This window comes from Octopus sinensis, linkage group LG1 (assembly GCF_006345805.1).
Source record: "Octopus sinensis linkage group LG1, ASM634580v1, whole genome shotgun sequence".
In the NCBI taxonomy this organism is placed as follows: Eukaryota; Metazoa; Mollusca; class Cephalopoda; order Octopoda; family Octopodidae; genus Octopus; species Octopus sinensis.
Window position 1 is genome coordinate 62,714,326 of NC_042997.1, and position 18,697 is coordinate 62,733,022.

Consider the following 18,697-nt stretch of genomic DNA (forward strand, 5'->3'; position numbering starts at 1 on the left):
TGAAATATTCTCAACTGTACTTTGTATAATAGTTCTTTGTTAATTCACTTGATTAATATGCTGTAAGTTAGTGTTAGAATCACTTCTTGCTTGTTAATTTAATTCTTATTTGGTCATCAGCTTTGCAGTGCTACTGACTTAAACTGTTTTTCTCGATGCTACAAAAACTAAAATGTGAATGAAATAAATTAAAATATATTATCCATCTTGAATATAGTTCTGTGACCTGATTACCACAGATACTGTTGGCTACATTACATGTACATTGAGTCATTAACTGTAATCTGAATTGACTCTGTTGTTTTATATCGGCACACTTTATGGTTAACCATAATATACATCAATTTTTGTTACTTGCTAGAAATGTCAAAAGCAAATTATATAGTAACAAATTTCTGTGTTAAAGCCTCTGGAAAACCATTTACAAAATGCACAAACAATTAGAAATGACTCTTTATATTTCCTTGCTGAGTGGAATAAACTTTATGTGTCTATAATCATAGAAGCTGATAGAGAATGCTCTTCAAAAACTTCATATCCTCAATGCCCTCATTCTGGATTGAGCTCTGATTCACAACATTTGTTACTACTGGCTAGAAAGAAGGATTATAACTACTTCACCATCTTTTTTTTGCTTTCACCATGGACATGCTGGTAAAGTCAGAAATCTACTATCAAAGATTTCCAGGCATTGACAGGCATGCAACAGCCACTGGTAAAAGCCTAAAAATTTGATCTGACTATAATGTCATCATCAGTTTGAAGTAACAAGTGGATCGTTTGAGGATTTGAAAATCTTGTCTATAATGAGCTTTATAACCATCAAATTGAAGTTTCCTTGTGCTGAAGAGGACAAGTTCTGAAAAAGTTGTGTTTCACCTAATCTGAATCGGAAATTAACCGCCTAGTATTTACAGAACAAAATGACCTGAGACTTTGAGAACTGATTCATGAATATTGACTATTTAGGTTGCCTGCTTCAAGTTTTTGATATACTAGCATGCCACCCTAAGTTTTGTGGCCACAGTAGCTCTATGATGTCAGTATGTCAGCTCTGAAAGCCCTAAGAAAGAAGGTAGCTGATATTTGAGATGGTGGCTTGGCTTATAAAGGAACCTATGTAGTATTGCTCTGTACAGATGCCATCTTAAGGCTCTCCCCTTCAGCAGAATTTGTGGTAACCCAAACAATCTAGGCATTCAGAATCTACAAGGATACTAAAGTAGCTTGCATTGAAGCCTGCATTGGTAGTTACTGGAGTATTGTCAAAATTGCAGGTGACATAGAAACTGTTAGGACAGATGGTTCTTGTTGTGATTGTGGTGATAGGGCATTAAGGTCTGGGTTACTTTCCAACTCACACTTAACTCAATACTTAATGAAAAGTCTCAATAATATTCATTATCAAGGTGCTTGTTTATATAGAAGCTTCAACAATACTGATTTCTCAAAGTGACTGTTTTGAAAAGCAAGTGTTGACAAAATATTGAAACAATAACTATTGATTAAGGTGTATGTGTGTACATGTATGCACATTTGTGTGTAAGTAATCTTCATTGTTTTAATGTATGCTTTTTCCATACTAGCGTGGATTGAATGAGATTTAAGCGAATTTACTGTTTGGATACCTTTCTTGACAACAGCTCTCCCATTTTCAAATAAAATTCTTAGTTTCCTTGTCTTTCAAATGACAACTGGTCAAGGCCGAGACATGTTTTTCCACAACACATAGACAATGTCAAAACAATAGAAAATCACAAGTTCAGACACACACACAATAGGCTTCCATACAGTTACTGTCTACCATTTCTGCTCACAAGGCATTGGTCAGCCTGTAGTTATAGTTGAATATTAGAAAACATCTGCTTATGACACCAAAGTCATCTACAACAGGCGCAAATGTTGAAACATGGTTGCCAAACCAATTGCTATAATCTATCCCTGGCCTGTGTAGTTAAAAAGATGTTTCATTCCTTCATTACTCTTATAATACCTATTTCTATTCTTTATGATGCCTAACACACACACACACACACACACACACACACACACCACTACCACCACCACCACTATTGCTTTTTCTTTTTTACCCTTTCTCATTGACATTAAAGCTTTGGGTCACAAGCAGTATGATTCCTTGTTGGAAACCTTCAGCAGACAAATACTAATACCTTAGGAGAAAAGGCTTGAACCATACAACTTTAAATTTTTTTTCATTGAATTGGATCTTAGTTTTCATACTTCTCTAAGATCATCTTAGCCTTTTATCCATCCAATTTTAATAAAAAATAATATAACTTATTTTGATTGATAATCAACTGCTCTCTTCCTCAAACTTTATGGCTTTGTGCCTTCGTAAGAAATCCTGTAAATGTCTGCAAGTGAGAAATTGTTGTCATTCATTTTTTTTTTTAACCAGTTGAAACTTTTTAGGCACTTAAGTAACTCAAGTTGAATGAAAACATGGTGGGAAATTATGATATTGTTTCCAAGAATGTGATGTAAGCATACCATGAACCAGACTTCAGTGACATAAGACTAATGATAAAATGATGATAGTGCAAGATGAAGTGATGAAAGTCTTCTCCTCCCCAAATGGATTTCTGTCAACTGATTACAATTACCTTCCTTTTTACTTTTTTCAGTCATTGGACTGTGGCCATGCTGGGGTACTGCCATATCCCATTCTCACCCCACTCCCCCCAGCAAAATTATTCTCACTACTTAAGAAAAGCTCTACTTGCCACAACTCTGTATGTGTAACTTGAAAACTTCTGGTCTACTTGAGTAATTCTCTTCTTCATTTTGTAGATCAAATTAGAAGTATTGTTGATGTTTGCATTAATAATGATAATTTCTTTGTTTGCCACAGTATTGAGAAATGAGGAGACATTTACAACAATAGTGCTTTGCTATGACGACAAACACAACACCAATAATAATGTTTAATAATAATTAGATAGGCATGAGGTCAGAAATTCTGGGAGACGGCTTGGTCTTAGTTGACTGGTACTTTATATTATCGATGCTCTAGAAAGATGAACATTGATCTCAACAGGATTTTAACTTGGTGCATAAAGGGCAATTAGTAAATTCTGCCAGGCTTTTTGTCCATTGCTCTGATGATTCTGTCAAATGGTAATGATGACGATGATAATAATCACCATCATCACCGGGCTTTAATCTTACTGGGCCAGAGTTTGTGCACATTAGATTATACTGATCAAATTAGGTAAATTCAATTTTCTAGACACGTGTGATTAATAAATCTACTTTAACAGATTTCCTTAATCATTATTGATTCTGCAGTATTCCTCCACCCACCACAATTCTGACTGTCCCTTAGGTAACATGAAAGCAGTTTTAATTACTATATAAATCAATACTGATATATAATATCATCAGTGTTACTGTCCCTGTCCACTGTTATCTTTGCTGTATAACTTCAGATAATTTTGTTCAACATCCAGCGTGTGTATGTGTGTATTTTTCTCTATTTTGTTGGTCTTGGAAGAGTGCAGCAGTTATGATCTTTGTAGGCTCTTCTGGATTTGTAACACTATTATTTATGGTTGGTGTTCGCACTTGAACTACTTATCATCTGTTGATGTTTAGCTCCAGGTCAGCGCTGATCAAAGACTGTCTCTCCAACCTGTTTTTCTTTGTTTCTCTTTCTTATGTCTAGGAATATATTATCCAGTGTTCCCCCCACCTCCTTCCCTCACTTTCTCCCTCCCACTAACCTTTCTCCTTCTTGCCCCCTTCCTTCCTTTCTCCTTCCCCCCCGTTCTCCCTCCAACTCCCCCTTCTCCCTCCCTCCCTGAGTGGGTGGGGTCGGGGAGATGGATACATTGGTTATGCTAATATGTATGTAATGATATGCAGGTTGTTAGTTTTGAAGAACAAAACCCATTATAATAGTTGCGGAGGAAGCAAAGAAATGGTAGAAAGTGAGTTCGTGGATTTGTGCTTGAATGAACCATTGCCAGTGAGCTGAATGGACATGTTTGTATGTGTAGCTGTAGTAGGGGCCCCCACTTCCCCCCAATTCCCCATATGAACAATATTATGATGTAAAAGGTTAGAAGAAGAAACCCCATCTCTTGGATGCAATTTTGGCTAAGGAACTAGCTTTAGAAAAACTTGATAATATTGTAAAAGCATGTGTAAATATATTATATTGAAATATTCAGTTTTGAATTACTTAACCCCTTGTGTGAAAGTGAATTTAGTAAACATTGAGCACAAACTTGATTTCTTCATTGTCTTACTTTGAAAATGTCTGTGTGTGTGTTTGTGTGTTTTAAGAAATATATTTTTATTTCTGTACTATGGTGTCGTGCCAACGTCCCTGTAGATATTATTTTCATTGTGTGATAGTGATGTGCACATCCATACACATGTATTATCAGTCAACACCCTTGCATCTTTCTTGGTCATTAGCCAACTGCAAGTTTTCTTCCATCTTCTTCCTTGTCAGTTTGTTTGATATTGATCAGTTATTCCCTTCATTGTTTCCTTATACCTCTTCTACTGGTGGTGCCTGTTCATGAATTACCATAATTTACTATAGAGGAAAGTTGTCATGGTGTCAAGTCACATTGCCAAACCGCTTCGTTTTTCTATTTCTGACAGTTGACAGAACTTTGTTTCCTTTCCTAATACTCATTAAAGGCTACTTATGAAAAATATACTAACACTTCCAGTTACATAAAATATGCATGTTTGATCTCGGAGTGAGTTGCAGATGACTGAGGAAACACTTCACTGTAAACAGTGCTTTTGATTCACTATCAAATTGGTCTCTGGTCATGTTACTATTGTAGCTGTCTACACGCACATAGAAAGTTTCGACCTTTGCTTCAGTCAGTCTGCAGCACAGTAAATATCTGGCTTGTGATTTTTACTTCAGTTTTTCTCTCTTCTTCTTCTTCTTCTTCCACACATGCCATTCAAATCGCATACCCTTTACCAAAGCTAGTGAATATTTCTGTACACTTTCATTAGTCTCTTTCATTCTCGGTGACTGTCTCATCTTAACCTGTGCTCTCTCTTTCATGTAAGTTAACATAGCATATCCAGGTATATTGTCTCCACCTACTGCACATCTTCCACATTCATTCCGTTATGTCTCTATCATGCTTCATGCCATCCAAGGACATAGTGAAAGAAACCCTTTGTTGTTGTTTAACCCTTGATTAGGCTTACGATTGATGATAGTCCAGCAGTGATCATGTGCACTGTTTTGTTTATTCAAGTCTCCATTATTCAATGTGCCTTTTCTTTTTAAAAACAGTTGGATGTGATTTGAGAGAGACTTGGCTGCCATTTAATGCAGATTCAGCAGCCACATATTGGTTTCCTTTGGTTGTAAATCCTTTTACTAGCAGAAGCAACACCTGTTAAGCATTTCACTCCTTCCCTCCCCATGCTGGTTAAATTGATCTCAGGTGAACTGAGCCATTTCTGGTTTGGCCACAAACTGAATTCAATATCCATGGCTGTACATAAAATACTGACCTTTTGATTGTTGCTCTCACATCTGTCGACTGTCTGTTTGTCTGTCTCTCATATGCACATGTGTATGTCTTTGATTTACTATACATCAGAAATGATGTTATTATTTACTTTATTTCTAACTGCAGCCCACTATTTATTTCTTCTCTTTAATTACTCTGGAGGCTATTTATTCTGTGGAGGCTGTGTTTTAGAGTCTCACACACCAATAGTTGAAAGGCAACCGTTTAACTCCAGTGACACTAAATTAAGCACCACAAATCAATATTACTGGTTCTCTCTTGCCTTTACTGATTCCACTAGTTTTTAGTAATTGAATTTATTTACTTTTTATTTATTTTATTTTTATGGCATGGAAATCTATTTGTCTTCATCGTCGTATGAGTTATAGAGAATATAATCAAATTTATTTTGTTCATTGTAGAATTGATTTTTGTGGTTAGAATATTTTCAGATGCGCACACATCTCTATACATATATGTCTATATATGAATGACTGTCTTTAAACATAGGTGTGAAATTCAACCAGGAAATATATCTTTTATTTAAATAAGAGAAAAAAAAAGTTTTCTACTTAGTCTTTTCTATTTTAGTAAAAACTTGGCTCACTATGCATTTTAAGAAGTTTGACCAACGTGAGAGAGAGTGTTGCGAGATCTATATGTGTTATATCACTAACCACTCAACTATAGTATTTTCTGTAATGTTATTTTGAAGATTACTTCATAGTTGAGCAGTGTGGCTATCCAGCTAGAAAAGAAAATGATTCCATCAAAAACCATACCACATAAGCTTGCATAGATAAATGGAATGAAAACAGTAATAAATGAATAAAATGGACAGCCTGATACCTAGTGGGGACTTTTGCCTTTTAGTAATGATAATTTCCTAATGGCCAATAAAAGATTCTCATAGTTTGGTGTTATTACCTCCTGTTTGCTGTAATGATGTTACAATAATACTTTCTACTATAGACACAGGGCCTCAAATTTGCGGAAGGGGACTAGTCGATTACATCGACTCCAGTACTCAACTGGTACTTATTTTACTGACCGTGAAAGGATGAAAGGCAAAGTTAACCATGGCAGAATTTGAACTCAGAGCTTAAAGACAAATGAAATGCCGCTAAGCATTTCGTCCGGCATGCTAACAATTCTGCCAGCTTGCTGCCTTATAATGATGTTATAATAATAATACTAGCTGAATTGTTGTATACTGATGATTATTAATGAGCAATTGAGGTGTGTTAGTGTTTCTTTTTTATCTGCTGTGTATTGTTATTTAGTTTCAAGTTAGTCCTCAATTCAGCAGACAGACCTATGATCATAGTTATTCTAACCAAGACCGTCCTGTTTTTTTTTTGTTTACCCTTTAGCATTTAAACCGGTCTTACCTAGCCAGAATATTCTACCGGTTTTAAGTTCAAACCAGCCTGATTTGACCTCTTACATCCACCCTACGATGTTATTCTAAAAGTAAACGAGCACATCATTTGAAATCATGAAGCTACATGATAATGTAGGATTAATTCAAAAGAATGTCAATGTGAGCATGGCATTTCATAAAGTAATCTGAATGCCAGAGGGTTAAAGGTATCTAGTATTTCATTGTCCAGTGTGTTATTTTCTGTGATGCTAGGATATTTTTGAGGAAAGTCAGTAGCTACATTGAGCAAAGAAAGCAACTACATTGATGTTCCCTTATTAGTTCTTGTGGTTTGCCCATCTGGTGTCTAATCCATATAACTATTGCAGCCTATATATCTGAATATACTTGTTATAACAAATGTATTCAAATATGGGGAATTATTAATTTTATGATTTAAAAGAAAAACAATAATTGTTTTCATGAGAAAAATTTTCGAGGTTGGCAAGACTGATACACATATTTGGAATATCTTGAGTTATCTGCAAAGGTAAAAAAAAAAAGAAACAATTCTGCACCCTTTATGCTGTAAATATGTTGTTTCCTCGCAACTTCATTCCAACTGCCCCTGACTGATGTAAGAAATTACTCTTTTTTTTTTCGTTAACTTATTTTTATTGTTATTTTTAGGCTGACTGGAATTCATCAGACAGTGACGTCAGTGAAGGGGAGTTAGAGAAGCGACGACGGCACCTGCTGCAGCAGCTAGAAGCTGACCAATAATAAAACAAAGCAAAAAAGAAGTGTTCTCTTTGCCAAGAACTATTTACTACAACCACACCACCACCACCACCACCACTATTACTATTTACTATTACTACTACTATTCTACTACTATTCTACTACTACAACTTCTATGTTCATCACATCACATACATAAATAATAACCAGTCTGCCTCTTTGTTTCTTTTTCTTTTAATCTATCATGAAGTTATTTTTTAAAATTTTAGCACCTATTATTCAAAGACATTCTAACCATGACCATCCCATCTTTTTCCTTTTCAGCATAGCCTGTGTGTATGTGTGTGCACAAAAGATCAGCTTATCCATTGTGCCTATCTTATTTTTAAAAAAAATGCTGGGTAACTTTAGAGGGATATTGACTGCTATTTCTACACATTGAGTAACTCTCTTGAAGTTCTGTTGTTAATTTACATTTTAGTTATCTTTCTCCATGTCACCCCCCCCCCCATGTATTGATTTCATCTTTTTCTTTCCCACTGATATTTAATTAGCGACCAACCAACCTATCTACTTGCCTCCTGAGTTACATACCAGCTTATTTATCTTCTGAATCTATCAACCAAAGCTGCTTATCTAACTTTGCTGCATGATCATGGATTACTTCCAATAGTTTCCATGTGAAGATTATCTATAGCGCTTTGACATAGTTGCTCTAGGGTTGAATGTATGTGTGTGTATGTGAGTGAATACAGGCATTGCTATGTGGTTAAGATGTTTGTTTCTCAGCCATGTGGTTTTCGGTTCAATCTCATTGTGTGTGTTTATGTTCTCCTTGTCCTGACATCTTGTGATAATTGTAAATGAATGTCACTGGTGTCATTTGTTTCAAATCTTCCATAATAACATGTCTGGCCATGGGGGAGGAAACGAATTATACCTGATTAATGAAAACATGGTGATTTCATATATATATATATATATATATATATATATATACACACACACACACACACACACATACTAGCAGAGATACCCGGTGTTGCTTGGGATCAAAATGGCATAGTTTTTTTTATTGTTTTACTTGTTTTTGTCACGTGACTATAGACATGCTGGAGCAGCCCTTTTAGTTGAAGAAATTGACCCCATGATTTATTCTTTGTACACCTAGTACTCATTCTATCGGAGTGTTTTGCCAAACAGCTAAGTTACAGGGTTGTAAACACAGCAACATCAGTTGTCAGGTGATGGGGGAGGGGTACAGACACACACACACACACACACACACAGATATGGATGTGTGTGTGTATATATATATATATATATATATATAAAATTAATATGTTACAATTACTCAATAGTCAAGATAAAACTCTGAGTTTCAGATGCTGAAGTGGAAATCCACAACACCATCTCTTCAGTTATCTGGATTACTTACAATAGTTTCCATGTGTAGATTATTGAGGTCTCTTTCTTTCTTTTGTTATCTTACCGTTTTTACCAATATATATATATATATATATATATATATATATATATACACATACATACATACACATGGTGGTTGTCTACTCCTTATGCAGAGTTTGACCACCTGTACCTATACCTTATCACCATCATGCCATCTGATGTGGCTTTTTAAACCAGACAATGTTCTGAAAAGACACCCACATAGATTGCACCTCCAATTTGGACCGAGCCGCAGATAAGTTCTGCTATTTGTGGATCTTAAAATGTCTTTTGAGGCCTCTGTTGGATTTGCAAACCTTCTAGCATACACTGCATTCAAAGGCTGAATAGTTGGTGGAGGTTTGTTTTCCATGTGTTCGCATATGAGATTTGAGGCCAGCAAAAGACAGGCATGGCTGTCACAAAGAGGTTATTGCCATTCACCTTCTTGAGTGTTACATTCTTCCTTAGATCTCATTTGAGTCTTACTTGCATTATCCTGGCCTCTTCAAATCTGAGTGAAAGAAATCCATTTAATTTTTAAAATGTGATGAAGGCATTTTTGGTGGAATTGTTCTAACAATTTAAAATGCCTTTCATAACAAATCCAAGTTTCACAAGAATACAACAGGAATGGTGACACAAATGATTTGTAAAGAGCCAGTTTTGTATTTTAATTTATATGTCGCTGGCACCAAACATGTGACTCCAAGCCACCAAATGCTTTTGCTGCCCTATGAATTCGCAGCTGTATTTCTGTATCAAGATTTCCATCATTTTGAACAGAGCTTACAAGGTAGACAAACGAATTGATAACCTCAAGTAACTTTCCCTTAACAAAAATTTTAGTGGGGTTACAAACAGCATTAACATGCAGGTTGATGCATTACAACAGTTTTTTTTCAAGTTGATGATCAAGTCAAGTCAAATGCAGAGATTGCAGACCTGTTTCAGAATGACTGATAAAATCACATTCATCAGCATACAAAGGTTCCCTAATGAGTGCAGTAAAACCATCGTTTTGAATTTCAGTCTGGTCAGGTTAAGAACCTTCCCTGTTGTTCGATATTTTATGTAAATACCCTCCTCAGAGTTTTGAAAAGCATGTGACAACACAACAGCAAAGTATATTGCAAAGAGGGTGGGTGCTTCAAGGTCACCTTGCTTAACTTCATTTTCCACAGCAAAATTAACTCTAGCTTTCATATCATGATGCAAAGCCCTGATCACGTTTACAAATTTTTCTGGGCAGCCTATTTTCCTTAGAATTAGCCACAAAGCATTTCGATTAACAGTATTGAATGCTTTGGTCAAATCAACAAAGCAGTGGTATAGAGTAAGATTCTGTTCAATGTACTTTTCTTGTAATTGTCTGACAGTAAAGATACAACCAGCTGTGCTCCTGGAGGAATGAAAACCACACTGAGACACTATATTTGGAACTATAAAGGTATTTAAATGTTCTAACAAAATGCGGGCAAGTACCTTTCCAAAAAGCAAAATCCCACAAAAATTATCACACAGATCCTTTGGCCCCAATTTATACAAGGAGACTAAAATGGCATCAATCCAGTCTTGGTACTTTCTCAGTTCTTCAACAGTGACAAATTAGTATATTTAAGAGTTCAAATTTGTCACCCCTATATTTCAAGACTTCTGCACAGATTCCATCAGACTTTGGGAACTTATTATTATTCAGCTTATTCACAGTCGGTTAAAGTTGGTTCAAATGCCATCTCTTCTATAACTGGAAGATGTTCCATTTTTTCTATTGTCCTGATGTCAACGGATGATGGTTTATTCAAAAGTGCAGAAAAATGTTCTACCCAATGCTTATGAATAGAAGTAGTGTCAGTCAGAAGAAAACATCTATTTGCTGTTCTCATTGGAGCTATTGAAGAAGATTTTGGACCATATACCTCCTTAACATGAGAGTACAAACCCTTGCCATCATTTCTATCAGCTGCTTCTTGTGTCCTTTTTACTCTATCATTCCACTATTCCTGTTTTATTTTCCTTAGAGCAGTCTGCACTTACCCTTTCAGCTTTCTGTAAGCTTCGTTTGATTTGGGGTTCAATGACTGTAAAAGAAGTGTATTGCCTAAGTTTTGTTTTTCTAAAATTAGATCATGAATTTCTGCTGATCTATCTGAGAATCAGTCACTGGACGTATGTGATTTAAATCCCAATGACGAACTTGCAGCTTGAAATACTTTTGTTTTGAAATCTTCTCATAGATTGTTTGAGTCAAGATTGATACTTTCTATAGTATTGTGGAATCTTTGCAAGTTGCTTGGTAATTTAAAGTTTGCAACATTTAACTTTTTGGGTACCTTAGGACCAGACTGTTGATTTTTAGGCATTATCGAAAAATCTATTTTTCCATGCACCAGATGGTCACTCCAGCTTTCTTCCCCTCTCATGGCCCAAATGCTAGAAACGTCTTTCATATCACATTTTCTGATCAGAATATAATTTATGAGATACCAGTGCTTAGATCTTGGGTGTATCCAGCTGGTTTTATATTTATTTTTCTGCTTAAAAAGAGTGTTGGTGACAACCAGATTATTCTCAGTACAAAACATCAAACGAGCTACTCCATTTTTACTGCATTTTCCAATCCCATGTTGACTTAAAAAAAGGTCATGAAACATAGTCCTTTCCAACTCTTGCATTGAAATCTCCCAATATGACCAGATTGTCAGAAATTGGTACTTTCCTCAATAATTGTGCTAGGTCATCATAAAACTGTCCTACAGTTTCATCAGAACGGAACATTGTTGGTGCATAAATACTGACAACGGTAAGAAACCTACTTTTTGTCAGTTTAATATGGCATGACATGATCCATTCAGATATGCCACTTGGAAGCTCTGCAATGGAGGATACTAATGTTTTCTTGAGACAAGCCTAACACCAAATTCTCAATGGTAGGCATCTCCAAAAGATAGTATATCCATAAGTGGGTTCATTTACTTGACCCTCACTAGAGATGAGTTTCAGAGAGTGCAACTATATTGGGAATATTTCCTAAGCTTACATGCAATAAGTGCAGTATGCTTTTCTGGTCTCTTGTTGAAATTATCATCAAGAAGTGTGTGCACATTCCAACAACCAAAATTCAAAAGATGTTTATTCTTACTTTTTCTTGAAGATTGTTTGACCACAGTGGCAGGATGACGACTGGGCCCAGCCTGTGATACACTGGGACACCTGCTGAGCCAGACCTGTTCCCCTGACGTTCCCAAGCCTTTTTGCCATTTACTGAATCTGTTTGAGACATTTTAGAGTAAGTTACAAGTGCATTTTTAGGTTTCTGCCAACTAACTAATTCAATGATTTTTACCAAGATTTGGAGTACATGAAGTACCTGTGCAGATGAGTAATTTTCAGTGAGTGTAGCTTGCACTGCACTACCCCCACCTATTGGCCAAAGAAGACTTTTGCCGATGTGACATGAAAATTGACACAAAACCAGGAACTTCCAAGGCCAGGTTTTATTTCAGAGATTTCCTCCTAGGTAGATTACCAAACAAGGTTAAAGAGCTTCTACCTGCCCATGAGGTAAGCTATCCCATTCCAGACATTCAAACATTCTATAAAGTGATCAAATATCACTCCGGTGACCAACACGGAGTAGCTCATTCATAAAAAATAAAAAGGTATGATATGTGATTTGCTAATGTAAATAAGAATTATATATAAATATAAAAAACTAAAAGTTATGCAATAAAATAAATATGTATATAAAACTAAAACATATACATAAAGAAAAAGGTATGGTGTGCGAATAAGAATTACATATAAATAATATTGTATAAAGAAAAGTAAAAGATATAAAATGATATATACAAAAAGGGACAACAAAACATCCAGATAGACGATACAAAGAAAACAAGGAAGGGTCATTCGAAATTTTCTTTCCCCAGTCAAGCACCAGATTATCTTGGCAATTTCGGCTGATTATTCTTGAGATTGCTCCAATCCGGCCAGCCCCAAGGAAAAACTAAGCTAAGAGCATTAGACTCCTTGGAAGAAAGCAGCGAATGTATACAAAAACAAGGACGGAAAAAAACGGACAATGTTACACAAATATAAATACAATAAAAATAATAACATCAGGTGTCTTTCTACTTTATGGACGAATTGAATTAAACTGGCGCGTATGGAAATGAAGCCTTACGGCAGAGATACAAAATTTTCACAAACACGGAAGAATATCGATGTTGCACGCACAATTGTCAGACCAAGAAAAAAAGAACAGGCTTGGCCGAACGGCGGTCACGTTAGAAGAGAAGAGAGAGAAGTAAAAGCAGAGGGACAGAAGAATTAAGGAGGGGCGAGAAAAAATGACATGGATTCAGTGAAGTGAAAAGTGGAGGGAAAGGGAGTAAGAAGAGAAGGCAAAGAAATGTGAGAGAGGGGGAACGAAATAAGCGTGAAAGGGCTGATAGACAGAAACAGAGTCTGTGTGCATTCAAAGCAATGATTAGTAAATTTCACAAAACCGGTAATGACTTTTATTACCTTTATTCCTACCTCAGTTCATCTAATTGTATATATATAACGTTACTTTTCATAAAAAGCCTTTACTTTTTTTGATTTCTAATGTACATTTTCGCTTATTTTTCTTATTAATTTCCCATATATATATATATATCATCGTTTAACGTCCGCTTTCCATGCTGGCATGGGTTGGACGGTTTGGCCGCAAGCATGGGTTGGACGGTTGGCCGTAAGCAGGTATACTTTCAGCAAAGTGAGGGTTAGCAGTAATTTCAGCAAGGAATCTAGTTTTTACAGATGGATGCCCTTCCTAACGCCAGCCACTCCGAGTGTAGTGGGCACTTTTACGTGCCAACGGCACATGTGCCGGTAAGACGACGCTGGCAAAGATCACTCTCGAATGGTGCTTTTTACGTGTCACCGGCACGGGAGCCAATCCGTGGTCCTAGCAACGATCACGGAAAAGCATTTTATATACTTATACATATATATGTATGTAGTATATATCATTTATAAAGTAAAGATCTGGAGAAGTGCTCAGTACGTAGGTCTGTCCACCAGCCTTTCCTAATCTGGGGTTTCCACGGTATGCAACCTTCTCTTCAGACAAGTCCAGACTGGCAAAGAGACACATTTCATCAGTCTGGTAGAAGTAGCGTGGGTAAAAAATGTATGTATTAGTGCAAAAGTATTGATAACACATAGACGCGCTCAAGAATGAAGGACAGTGGGGAAGGAAATGGTTCAACATGTGCTTACATACAAACACACCTACATACCGATGTACATATGCATCTCTGGTCAGTCTTTTGTTACCTGTTATCATTTCACCTCATTGACCTTAAAACAGGTAAAGACAGACTGACTGCAGTGTTTGTGTGGTTTTATGCATACTTTTGAATTGCATCTGTGTAACCCCTCCCCTAAAGAAGTGGCTTCACATCACTGGAACTCGTAAAAAAATTTTTTCTTGACTCCTATGACATGCAAGCCGTAAACAGGTATACTTTCAGCAAAGTGAGGGTTAGCAGTAATTTCAGCAAGGAATCTAGTGTACAAATATGTGTCCACCACAGTGTTCATTTCTCAGCCATCTCTTTCTTTATAGTTTATCTGGCCATAACAGAATTTTGCGACAAGCTGTCCATGGAAATTCCAATGTCCCTGTTGATAACTAAGTCCTCTTAGCTTAATCTGTTCGAAATTTACAGAAATTCGAAAAGTTGAAGCAAAACCTAGAATCGAGCGATTTTAATGCAAGTCTACAAAAGTTGCAGGAAAATGGTAGACAAGAATCTGTAGTTATCTGGGGAAGTGGCCACACTTGAAAAAGAATAAGTAGAAATTCTACATAGTGTATCCAATATAAACTACGTGCGCCCAAGATTTGTAGTGCAATTATCAGGTTGAGCGAAAACTTCGTATGTAGCATGTGCACGAGTAATTAATAGTTGGAGGAACTTAAGAATATACTCTTTCAAATGTTTGGAAAGTTCCCTAATAGTAACTAATAGCTGCAGTTAACTCGGTGACGTAATTAGCAGTGTAGGTAGATGAATCTAAAAGCATAGGAACTACTTCAAGAGTAGAGTGAATATAATTCACTGGCAACAAGATTGTCTTTCTGAGTGAAGGGCATATTGTGTTAAGTTGTATGTATAGTGTGGTGTTGAGCCCATGAAAAGCATGAGCAACGAATGAAGAACAAGTGTGACAATTAAAAAGATGAAACACGTATTCAGCAGGATTTGTAATGTTAGTATGAATAATGAAAGAAATGACCAGGGAAAGAAACTGAGTATAAGTGGAGTTAGATGAAACATGTTAGGGAGAAGATACGGTGCGGATAGATGATCCTTAAGATTAAAAAATGAATAATAATACAAGTGAGAGGAACTTGGGGAGAAGAGAGACCAGGATAAAATGTGAGAGGTGAGTTCAATGAAGATAAAATATTGCAATAAGTGGCGAGTTTCTGTGCAATGAACAGCTAAGGATTATTTTGTTTTAAAGGGTTTGGAGTCAGTTTGATCCACAACTGTTCAACACATTTGGTCTGCTGTCATTGCAACTATTATTGTATAACTGGAGTGATGGAAGCAGCAGTTTGGAGAGTGCCTTACTGTATTTAGTTATGTCCCTGTATTGCATCAAACGATCAATGTTTCTGTCTCGTAATAGGAAGGGTAATTTAATCTACTATATCAAATGTTGTATACATTCAGTTGTAGAGATTGTGCTAGGGATTTGTACGACAAAAACTTTACAAATTGAGGTGTGAATGAGTGCTGAACATAACATGTATGTTCTTAAATGGGTTCTGTTATTTAATTGATATTTAAATTTTAATATTTTACAAGTCTTATGATGTAATAATATTGTTTTTTATGTAAATATCGTTTATGTAATGATCTAATTATCGAAATTTTCTATATAATTATTAGATATTAACTTTAAGTTTATTCGTAAGAATTTACTTAGCGATAGATATGTTGTTTGATAGCAAGTATACGAGTTGTTAAAGTTAGGTTTATGTATATACATGTATTAATAGCATTAATTGTAGTTTTAAATTTCTTATAATTATTATTTTAACTTATCTATTGTCTTTTTAAATTGATATTTGCTAGATTTATTATTCCCTTTGATAAATATATTTATAGTATTTATTTATAGTATTTATTTGATACTATATAACTACGAATTGATTATTTCTGTAAGTATTTTAAATATAAGATTACTGAATGTTATTATTTAGCCAACGAGATATAAATATAGTTAATTTGCTATTGCGTTCGTTTAAGATTGTTTGTTTGTATTTTTGTAATTAGGTATTTCATCTTTAAATATGAAAAATTAATTTATTAGGTCTTTATTATATGTGCATATATATTTATTTATAGAGATTATAGATCTTAATTATAATATTTGTATACATATATATATTTTCATTGATAACTTATATATTATTTAAATTTTATATTTTTAATAATATAATAGTTTTTTTGTAAAATATTTATGTAATTAGATATTGACTATTACTGATATAAGATAATTGGTGGGTTTCTTACCTTAAAAATTAATACTTAAAAATTAAAATTAATATTTAACATTATAATTAATGTTTTGATATAATCATAATCGTTAAGTTTCTAGTTTGATAATAGAGTTTTTTATAAGTAAAATTATATTATTTATTTCTTTAAAATATTGTTTAAATATTTCTGATTACTTATTAAAATATTACAATTAACCTGAAGATTGACTGTAACCATAATTCAAATTATTATTGTTATTCGAATTGGTTACGGGCATGAAACGATCGTAGTGTTTTTACTATTTATCTTATATTAAACTTTTAATACTTTTTGATAGTTATATAATTTACAAAAAAAAATAAATAAAATAAAATAAAACAATAATAATAATAATAATATATATATATATATATATATATATATATATATATATATATTTTAAAATTTATAAGTTTAAATTATAATAATTTTAAAAATTTAAACTTTAATTTAAATATTTTAATTTGGAATTTTATATTTTTTATATTTATATTTTATATTTTTTTAATTAATTTTATTTCTGTGTATTGGCTTATGATTTTCACTGTTTGAGTTGCATAATAGTGGTTTTGTCTCTAATGTAATATATATATATATATAAGAAAGAGCGAGACATCATGTACTGATGATTAATCTCTTTCATCGACTAACATTTCAATACATACATACAAGAATACATACATGCAATCATACATACATACAGCCTCTTTAATGCTGATACCACGAAAAATGTTCACTGGTACACTCTAAAGTGGTTGAAGGGAATCTATCCATTCGTAGAAATCATGCCAAAACTGACATTTCAGCCAGTCTTATCAATCTTGTCAAAACGTCCAGCTCATGCTAGCATGGAAAGTGGACGTAAAATAATGCTGATCTCATCTCCACAGATATTTTATTTTATCATTCACTCAGGGAAGAAGGGCAGCGCACATTCGCTTTTATTTTGTCACTGCCTTCAAGACAACGAGTTACTCTCAAACTGGAGCCCTAGTCTCAATGCATGTAACAACATGAACACCCAAAGTAGTAGATGATGATGCCAAAAAGGACGGCGGATTAAGTCTACACCCAAGAATTCGAACGCAAAAAACCAGAACAAATGCCATAGGGCATCTCGTCCTACACTAACAATTTCACAATTTCGCTGCCCTAGACTGGCACATTATTTTACCGACCCTGAAAGGACGAAAGACAAATTTGATTTCAACCAGATTTGAACGCCATGCTCAAGAGGCAGAAACAAATACCTGAAAATGTTATGTCCTTTGCTTTAACAACTTTACCTATTAACTGGGGCTAAATCTAGCACTTTTTATTGATCAAGAGTGACTTATTGTAGTCAAATTCTTTGGTACTATATAATAAAAGTTGTTTTGTGTCATCTTAAATTTTTCATGTTTGCATAGTCGAAATAATTTTGATTGGTACATTTGTTTTTAAAAGCTGGGAGTAGATTCTGTTTGGGGAACGAAGCACAGAGAGAGAGAGAGAGAGAGAGAGAGAGAGAGAGAGAGAGAGAGAGAGATACGTGCTTTGCTTTCCACTAATAGTAATATTAAAATTTAAACTACTAAAATTACTAGTAGTAAAAGTAAACTTCAAGTTGATAACCGTGTGGTCAGTAAAACTATATCTTAATCTCAGATATACTTAACAGACATTTATCACTTGTAGATCGAAAGCTTTTTTCTTTTTTTAAATCTTTATGTTCATATCAGCAAAAGCTATTGAAATGTAAACATGAAACTGATGACTTCAAGAACTTGTGTATAAGATCAACAATAGATGTTTCATTTAATTCTTGAAAATTTTATCATTTAGAGGCTTGGATTCTGTTTCCTTCAATGATTTTAATATAATTTTAAACGTGATTGACTTGACTCCGTCACGTTAAATCATTGTTATCACCAGTATAATGGCCATTTAAAGTGAATAAATGGTTTCCTCGTGTGATATAAGTATTTTATTTCACGTTTAGAAAGTATTTTAATAGTTAACAAGAAAATATAAGTTTACTTTTGTGTGTTATTTCATTTAAA

The 18,697-nt window shown here is 34.5% G+C and overlaps 1 protein-coding gene across 5 annotated transcripts in view; it reads left to right on the plus strand.

Moving 5' to 3' along the window:
• LOC115213305 (pre-mRNA-processing factor 40 homolog A) overlaps window positions 1-7,837 on the plus strand; it is a 102,556-nt gene extending 94,719 nt beyond the window's left edge. For 4 of the 5 annotated variants that reach the window (XM_036501639.1, XM_029782242.2, XM_029782249.2 and 1 more), the window contains one exon: window positions 7,573-7,837. In XM_036501639.1, coding sequence (XP_036357532.1) covers window positions 7,573-7,577 — 5 coding nt within the window. In that variant the 3' untranslated portion in view covers window positions 7,578-7,837. The remainder of the gene's footprint in view (window positions 1-7,572) is intronic. The other variant, XR_003881792.2, reaches the window with a different exon arrangement.
• The last annotated feature ends 10,860 nt before the right edge of the window (window positions 7,838-18,697 follow it).